At 38.1% G+C, this 9313-nt stretch overlaps 1 protein-coding gene across 1 annotated transcript; it reads right to left on the minus strand.

The window, feature by feature from the left end:
* Positions 1–6382: 6382 nt before the first annotated feature.
* Positions 6383–6904, minus strand: LOC143613551 (uncharacterized). The gene has a single exon (XM_077087225.1). The coding sequence runs from the start codon at positions 6902–6904 to the stop codon at positions 6383–6385; it is 522 nt and encodes a 173-aa protein (XP_076943340.1).
* Between the last annotated feature and the right edge of the window lie 2409 nt (positions 6905–9313).

Genomic DNA, 9313 nt, shown 5'->3' on the forward strand with positions numbered 1-9313 from the left:
CTAAGATAAAATAAAACAAGTTAAACTTAAAATAATTTTAAAGTAAAAAGAAAAAAATATAAAACTTAATTTTGTTCAAAAGAGATCATGCCAAGAGACTCAACAAGAAATAAAAATCGGGCATGATCAAAAGCTTTGGTAAATAGGTCGGCAAAGTTGTAATCAGTTTTGACCTGTTCTACTGTGACAAGCTTTCGGTCATAACAATCACAAATAAAGTGAATTTGGATGTCAGTGTGCTTTTCTTAGAGTGCTGGGTCGGGTTTTTCACAATACACACAGCTGCATCATTGTCACATTTAATCGGGGTGTTTAAGAAATTCAAACCGTAATCCAATAGCTGATGTTGGATCCAAATGACTTGAGAACAGCAAGCGGAGGCAGCAATGTATTCCGCTTCAGCAGTGGAGGTGGACGCGGTGACTTGTTTCTTGCATTGCCAGGAAATCAATCTGTCACCCAGGAACTGACATCCACCTGATGTTGACTTTCGATCCAGATTGCATCCCGCATAATCACTGTCGGTGTAAGCGTGAAGTACCAAAGGAGAGTCTCTGGGATACCAAAGACCTAAGCAAGGCTTTCATTTGAGGTACCGGAAGATACGCTTAACAGCAATTAAGTGAGACTCTTTTGGATTACTCTGATATCTGGCACATTGACAGACAGGGAACATGATGGCCGGTCTGCTGGTAGTGAGATACATCAGGGAGCCGATCATGGATCTATAAAGATGTTGATCAATAGGAGTTCCTGATGGATCTGGAGCAAGCACAGGTCGGGTAGCGATCGGAGTGAGAAAGGGAGATGAGTCTTTGAACCCAAATTTCTGAACGATGTCCCGAACATATTTCTCTTGATGAATCAATATACCATCATCCTTTTGTTCAACCTGAAAACCCAAGAATAAACTCATTTCTCCCAACGAACTCATCTCAAACCGATTCTGCATAACCTCGGCGAACTCTCTACACAGTTTATCAGAAGTAGATCCAAAGATAATGTCATCAACATAGACTTGGACGAGGATCTGATCGTCCTTTACCTTCTTGATGAAGAGTGTTTGATCGATTACACCCCTTCTGTAGCCATTCTTAAGCAAGTGGTTTGCTAATGTTGCGTACCATGCACGAGGTGCTTGGTGCAGGCCATACAGAGCTTTGTCAAGACGGTAAACATGATCAGGATGATGAGGATCCTCAAAACCTGGTGGTTGCTTCACATATATCTCCTCTTTGACCTTTCTATACAAGAATGCAGTCTTTACATCCATCTGATAGACCTTGAAATTCATGTACAAGGCATAGGATAGAAATAGACGAATTGCTTCCAACCTAGCCACCGGTGCATAAGTTTCATCATAATCAATGCCTTCACGTTGAGAGAAACCTTGAACTACCAATCTTGCCTTATTTCTTGTAATAACCCCTTTATCATCTTTCTTATTTCTAAACACCCACTTGGTACCAATCGGTTTCTTGTTTGGCGGCATCTTAACCAATCTCCAAACTTGAAGCTTCTTAAATTGTAATAGTTCTTCCTGCATTGCTTCAACCCACGAGTTTTCCCTTAGGGCCATCCTGTAGTCCTTTGGTTCAACCTGTGAAATAAAACAAGCAAACAAACATCTGTTAATAGTACCGGATTTGCTTCTTGTTTGGATTCCGGCAGATTGAGAACCGATGATGTTCTCAGATGGATGACGTCTGTGAATGAGTGTCTGAGGGATGTCTTCGACAATGGTCACTGGTTCGGCTTGAAGGTTTACGGTGAGACTATCAATGGGATGAAAGATATGAGGTGCACCTTCCAGAACATCAGCAATTGATTGAATAGAGTCGGTTTGATCAACACTGTTTTCTTGATTTATCGGTTCGTCCCAAAGTTCCTCACCATAAGGAACAATGATTGTGTTGATTGGAGTCGAAGCAGTGTTATCAGAATCAACAGTAGCAGGTTCAACATGAGTAGCTATTTCAACAGTTTCATTTGCAGAGGGAGGTGTGGCAACAGATTCCACCACACTTGGAGCTACTTGAGGATCGGCTACTGCTTCAGTCTGATGTTGGTCAACATTGTCAGCAGACTGGAAGAAATCATCTGAGTCAGAATCAGACACATCTTCAACTACCACCATCTCAGTCGAAACAGCAGCTTGTGATGCAGCTTGAGGAGCATGTTGAGGTGCGGCTAGAGGGGCAGCTTGAGGAACTGCTTGTGGAGCAGCTTGATTTACAGCTTGATTATTTACTTGAGGAGGAGGTTGAAAAACAGGTGGTGCAGGCAATGGGGGCATTACAGACATATCCACTTCTAACAAACTACTGACCAGTGTTTGCATCAACAAAGGGTCTTGTGATGAAGATGGAACTTGAGTACTAGCAGGATGTGGAATAGACATGCCTCGAAACTGATTAAACAGACTGTCATAGTCAAACAACCAATCTGGTCCCGTGTGAGCGTTAGTAGGATTTTTCTCTTGCCAGTCAACATTGTAGGATTCCAGGATCAGCTTTGTTAGAGGCATACCCAACAAAATAACACTCATCAGCATTTTCAGCAAACTTAGGATCATGCTGAGCACCAGTATGGAGTAAGGTGCAAGGACATCCAAAGGTTTTGAAATAGTTGACCAACGGCTTTGTTTTGTAGTAAACTTCATACGGAGTTTTCTTCCGACGCTTGTTGATAATCACACGGTTTTGGATGAAGCAGGCCGTGTTGATGGCCTCACCCCAAAAGAAGAGAGGTAATTTGGAATCAGACAGCATTGTTCGTGCAGCTTCAATCAGTGTTCGGTTTCGTCTTTCAGCAACTCCATTTTGTTGAGGAGTGTAAGGTGCACTGAATTGGCGTTCTATTCCATTTGAGCTACAGAAGTCATCTATAGATCGGTTGCAGAACTCAGTTCCGTTGTCGCTTCGTATACATTTCACCTTCTTGTCTGTTTGTCTCTCCCCCAAAGTGATGAACTTGATCAAAAACTGTGTGGTTTCATCCTTAAGCCCTAAAAGGAAAGTCCAACTGAAACGGGAAAAATCATCAGTAATCACAAGGCAATGGGCTTTTCGGCCGATTTCCATAGGAGTAATCGGACCAAATAAATCCATGTGTAACAGTTGAAGAATGGAATCTATGGAACTTATCGTCTTGGGTTTGTGAGGGAGCTTGTGTTGTTTGCATTTAGAGCATGAAAGACATTTTTCAATGCAAGAGAAAGATTTAACAGGAAATCCCCTCACATGTTCTCCTTTAACCAGTTTGTTTAGATTCTTAAAGTTAACATGACCTAGACGACGATGCCATAGATATGAGTCGTTCTCCGAGGCCTTAGATAATAAACAAGAGGCAGCCTTACGTGAGTAAGAACTATTCATGTCTATCACATAAGAGTCATTGTGCCTCGAAGTACGCATCATAATCCATTCTTCTAGGACCTTAAAACCTGGTTTGAGAATCAAGCATTCATTCTCGGTGAATAGTGTGGAGTACTGTTTGTCGCAGATTTGAGAAACGCTGAGAAGATTGTGGTTCAATTGTTCCACCAAGTTGACATCTTCAAATGTCAGGACTCCATTTGACACTTTTCCTTATTTTGAAATATTTCCACCCATGTCTCCAGCAAAACGTATCTGCCATCGAACGGTTTAATGTCAAACAGCAAGGATTCGTCTCCTGTCATGTGTCGGGTAGAGCCGCTATCTAAATACCATATACTATTTACAGAACGTCTTGGCTGACCCTACACATTAGCAGTTTAATTAGATACAGGTTCTCGAGACTTAGTTGTCTCGGGAGGGTCAAATGTCCTTTTCTCATTGTTGTTTATGAAGTTGTGGGGCGTGTCTGAATCAGAAGAACAGTCTTTAGGATTCCATGCACGAGCAGGTTTCCTGTTTTTAAACGATTTTTGAGACTGTCTCCTTCTTGGTTTTAAAACAACATCCTCAGATCTTTCAATCTTTGGATGTCTTTTCTGCTTTCTTTTTGATGAATTCTCAAACTTTTCAGTCTTTGAATTCCTTTTTGCTCTCTCCTTCTTGGTTATCCAAAAAGGAGGTTTGTCATTTCTTTTATTTTTGGATCTCACGTCCATTTCACTTGCAGAACTGTCAGGTTGATCATTTCTATTCCTTGAGCTTGGTTTAGCTCTGGATCTAAATTGATTAAACCGACTGTTAGTTTTCCTTTTCATATCATGCCAGTTCTTGCAATGTTTTGCAAGGTGAGAAGGGTTGCCACACACAAAACACAATTTTCTTCTATCTTCCCTATAGAAACCGTCAGAATGATAATACATGGGTTGTGGTAAGTAAGGAGATGGTTGTACGGGAACAAGCAGCCTGTCAGATCTATGACCTCGATCATCAAAAACATTTGTATAGAAAGAATCAACATGATCTTGTGGATAGTAACTATAGTAGCTATTATCAAATTGATTGTACAGTTGAGGTTGATAATATTGATTTGTGGATTGATAAAAATTGTTTCTATGTGGTGGCACATATATTTACTAGAAGTACTTACCTTTTCCTTTTCAAAATGATTTTCATTAGATTTAGGTTCCTCCACTTTACAATCATTTGATGAACAACTAGGTAAGTTAATATTCACAGATACGGTTTCATGCACAGTTTTATCAACAACGGTTTCATCAAAAACAGTTTCACAATCACTTTCGGAAATAGAAGCATCATTTTCATTTTCAATAGAGGTGCCAACATGAACATCCCGCCACATACATCATTGTTCAAAATGTTTTTGGAGACAAAATTATTACAGACAGGTTTGATAATAGATGAACCAAAAAGGAAATTTTTATCTCCATAACCCGTGTTTGTTTCCATACACCCATTTTCTTCTACACAACCTGCTACATAAGATGAATCACTATCAGAATTAACTGAGGAATTAGCTGAAATAACAATCTTGGGAGCTGCAGGAACAAATGTCTTTGATATGGGTACATGACCAATACCATAGACCATTTCTTCCTCAGGAGGAGAATTAAAATCAAAGTGAGGAAGGCTAGTATAGTTATCATTAAAAGGCGGTGGAACAGCCGAACTATCATAGCCTATTCCAGTCTTTAATCTTAACTCCATTTGGGACCCAATTAGTTTATTCAACTTTTCAGAAGGTAACTCAAAGTTTTCTATGGCAATTTTCTTTTGAGATAATTCAATTTCTAACTTGGAAATTTTAGCATTTAGTTCATCTATATGTTTTTCATGATGTTGAGCTAAATATTTCGCTATAGTGACCTTTTCCCTAAGTTTTTCCATATCGTTACCATGAGTGTTAATCCTAGTGGTATAAATCTTTGCAGCTTTCTTAAGATCATCATTATGAACTTGAATGCTACGAATTTGTTCAAGAATTTTAGCATTGTGATTTCTATAATGAAGAACTTTATCTATACATTCTTGAGTGCAAAGTTTGTGTACCTCGGGAATGAGCGAGGAAGGTGTAGGAATCCCATCGGAGGCGCTTGAGGAAGTGCCAGCTTGATCAATGAATGCCATCCCAGCAAAGTTTAGAGGATTCTTTAATTCTTCAAATTAATCCTCTTCCCAATCATGTACATTTGACTCGACATTCCTAGCAATCATCTCCTTTGAGCTTGACTCCAAGTTCCCTTTTGATGTGCTTCCATGATTGATTTTGGGAATCCTTGACTTAGAGGAGTAGTTTGGGATGATTCTCTTATCTGGCCTCTTGCTGCTCTCATTGTCAGACATTTCGGTGATCTTGATGTCTCCCATAACCATTGGCGGATTAGTGCATTCACGAGCAAAGTGACCTGGTTCCCCACAATTGTAACAACGAAGCTTGTCCTTTTCAAAACCCAAATTCTTCCCGTCTCTGAAACTATTCTTCCCATACTTCTTCATAAAGTTTGTGGCCCGATGAAGAGCCATGGCCATCTGATATTTGATATCCATTTTCTTGAGATCATACTTGTTGATCTCGGGAAGACCTCCTTGTTCAAATGACGGAGGAAGCAGCTTTCCTTGTAACAACTCCTCATGACTTGATAGAAAAGCATGAATCAAAGCCACAGTAGAGTCATCAGTAGAGATCAGCTTTAAAGTAGTGTAGGTTGGAGTGTTTGAAGTAGACTTGATTCCATGAGCTTTAAGTGCTTGAGCCACAGCTTGATCAACAACGGATTGAATGGAGATTGAACTTGAACTAGATGAAACATGAGATGAATCAGCATTCTTGAAGGTTGAACTTGAATTCTGAGCAATGGAGTTGGTTTGGCTTATGAATGCAGAACTTACAAGTTCCAGTTGACATACCAGCCTTAGAGAGAGAACTAACATGATTACCCATTCTTAGCTTGTCATCCATTTCAAATGACTTGATGATTAAGTCACTAAGAATGGGTAATTTGAAGGTTTGTGGTTCTTTTAATAGTGATGACACTACTGCTCCATGAGTAGGGAAGTGAGTTGAGCAACTTGTCATTAATCTCAATTTGATCATAATCAATTCCAGCACTGTTGATTTTAGTGATCAACGTTTCAAATCTTGAGATAAGACTAGCAATGGTCTCTCCTTGAATGTAGTTAAACATGTTGAACTCACCTTTCAGCATCCCTTTTCTACTGTTTTTCATCTCCAAGTTTCCTTCAAACTTAGCAACCAATGCATCCCAAAGGGTTTTGGCAGTGGTGTGTTCTCTTAAAGTTAGGGCTATTTCATGTGAGAGACAGATAGTTAGTACACCAAAAGCCTTTTGATCTTCGGCAAGCATCCTTCGATCATCATCGTCATATTCAGTCACAGCTTTAGGAACTTCACCATCAGCATTAGTGGTTACAGGACGATGTGGCCCTTGTTCAAACGGTCTAATGAGATTGTGATCAATGATTCTGAGATAGTTTTTAAAATTCATTGGAACTCGTCAAATTCGTTGTCCCATTTCATCAACTTTGGAGGCTTGGATGTCGTACCAGCCATGTTCTTGAACAACATGCATTGAACAGCTTCAGCACTTGCAACAGTGGGATTGGGATTTGCCATTTCTTAAGATCTTGTTCAAAAACTAAGTCTGATGTAATCGAGTTTAGATTACAATTGTGATCGAACAGTTTAGATTACAATTGTGATCGAAAAATTTAGATTACAATTGTGATCTAAAAATTTAGATTACAATTGTGATCGAAATATTTAGATTACAAATGTGATCGAAAATTTTAGATTACAATTGTGATCGAAAATGATTGTGATCGAAAAATTTAGATTACAATTGTGATCTAAAAATTTAGATTACAATTGTGATTGAAATATTTAGATTACAAATGTGATCGAAAATGTTAGATTACAATTGTAATCGAAAATGATTGTGATCAAAATATTTAGATTACAAATGTGATCGAAAATATTAGGATTACAATTGTGATCAAAAGTTTGGATTACAATTGCGATGTAAAAGTTTAGATTACAATTGTGATCTAAATATTCAATGTATTGCAACAAGTATGTGATCAAGTCCAAATAAGGAAAGTCACCAACTCACTTTCCAACATCTTTCTCAAATACACACATATGCATGTTTATCACAACTTTTGTAGTAAACACTTTTGACTCTACACAAACACCAACACAAACACCAAATCTTTGAGACTTTACACCATGATAATACACCTTTTCACAAACTTTTAAAATTCTTTAGCATGAACAAATTATTTTCTTGAAGCTTGAAGAACTTATGAACTCGAAATTACTTATTTTCTTGAAAACAATCCGTCTTTTCACATACAAGACCAAAATCAAAGGTTGTGACCCAAGATCTACAACTAGTAGAGCCCGAAAGCTTTGATACCAATTGTAGGTCCCGAAACCGGATCAAACAACACAACAACCTAAGAACTAGTTGTCTTGGATCAACCTCTTCACTAGTTGGCGGAAACAGCTAGTAAGGACCGAGATCTTGGATCTTGTGGTGGGGTTAATGGAGGCCGAAAGTGAGAGAGTGGGGTTAGGAAGTTGAGAGAGTTTTGTTTACTTTGTATGTTACTTGGAAGAATGATAATGCAAGAGTTGTTTGGTGTATTCCATACACACACATTATATAGTGTGGTATGTTATACACCATTTCTTTAATAACAAGCCCAATAGGCACCAAGTATACAAGGCCTCGGGCCCAATACATATAAGCGAAAACGAACATAAACGAAAACTAAAATGATACAAATACGAAAGACTTAATTAAACAAAACCGGGACTTACAGTTCAGAACCAAACTATATAGCTAACATAAGTTTTTGAGCAACAAACAATCGTTAAACTCGATTAAACAGGAATTCCAAAATCATAGCTACGATTATCCAATAGACCCTAAATTTTTTGTGTGACCTTACAATGGCTCACCTGATTTCTCCAAAAATTTGCAGATGTTTTCAACTTGTTTGCTATTTTTCATAATAAAAAACCAATAAATAGTAATAATATTTCCAGAAATTCTTAGTTTGTCGAAAAATTCTCAAATATAGTAACCGATGTCCCTGTAAATTTACATTAGTTACCATTAAGCAAGTCAGATTGTAGACCCAAACAACCCCTAAACGAGCTTTTTGTTTAATATCTTTGCGTTTTTTTGCTTGTTTAAGCCATTTTGTTTTTGTGTTTCTTGGGTTATGACTAACTATATAATATACCTACAAGTCGTGTACAACAAAACAAAGCATGCAACATCTGTAATCAAGCCTTGTATAATACGGTTTCGATTAGGGTTTCAAATTGCGTTTTCGAACCGTAAAACGCGGTTTAAATCCTTCGAATTCGTGTTTTTCATAAAAAAAAAAGTTTATAGTTAAGTCTTGTACACATGTTAAGCTTCCAAAACTACTTTTGTTCCAGTTTGAAAGGTTTTTAATGGTCAAAATCAATTTCTTGCATCAAACCTTGATTTTTACCATAAAAAAACATGATTAAAACAATTTAAAATCAAGTTTTTACCTTGGTTTTGGTTGAAATTTGTAGAGAGAAAGCTGGATCAAGGATAAGAACATGGAAAAATGAGTATATGTGGTTTTGGGAATACTTAAAAGAGAAGAAAACAAAGGATGGGGATCCCCCTTGTTATGATAGGAATTACTTGTGGGGCCCTAGCCGCCCTTTTCTTCTTTTTTTGTTTTGCGTGCAAGTACAACCAATCTCGAGTCTATTTTAGGCGCGGGTTTGGTTTTTGGCTAAAAATATAGCCCATGTGTGGCAAACAACGCAAAAACGGACGTTTTTTGCCTAAATTTTGCTAGTTAAAGAAAACGCACCATCTTACTGTAAAAACCTCAAAATCCTA

The sequence above is a fragment of the Bidens hawaiensis genome, unplaced genomic scaffold (genome assembly GCF_021521415.1).
Source record: "Bidens hawaiensis isolate Kalapana, Puna unplaced genomic scaffold, B.hawaiensis_p1.1 tig00037713_1, whole genome shotgun sequence".
Lineage (NCBI taxonomy): Eukaryota > Viridiplantae > Streptophyta > Magnoliopsida > Asterales > Asteraceae > Bidens > Bidens hawaiensis.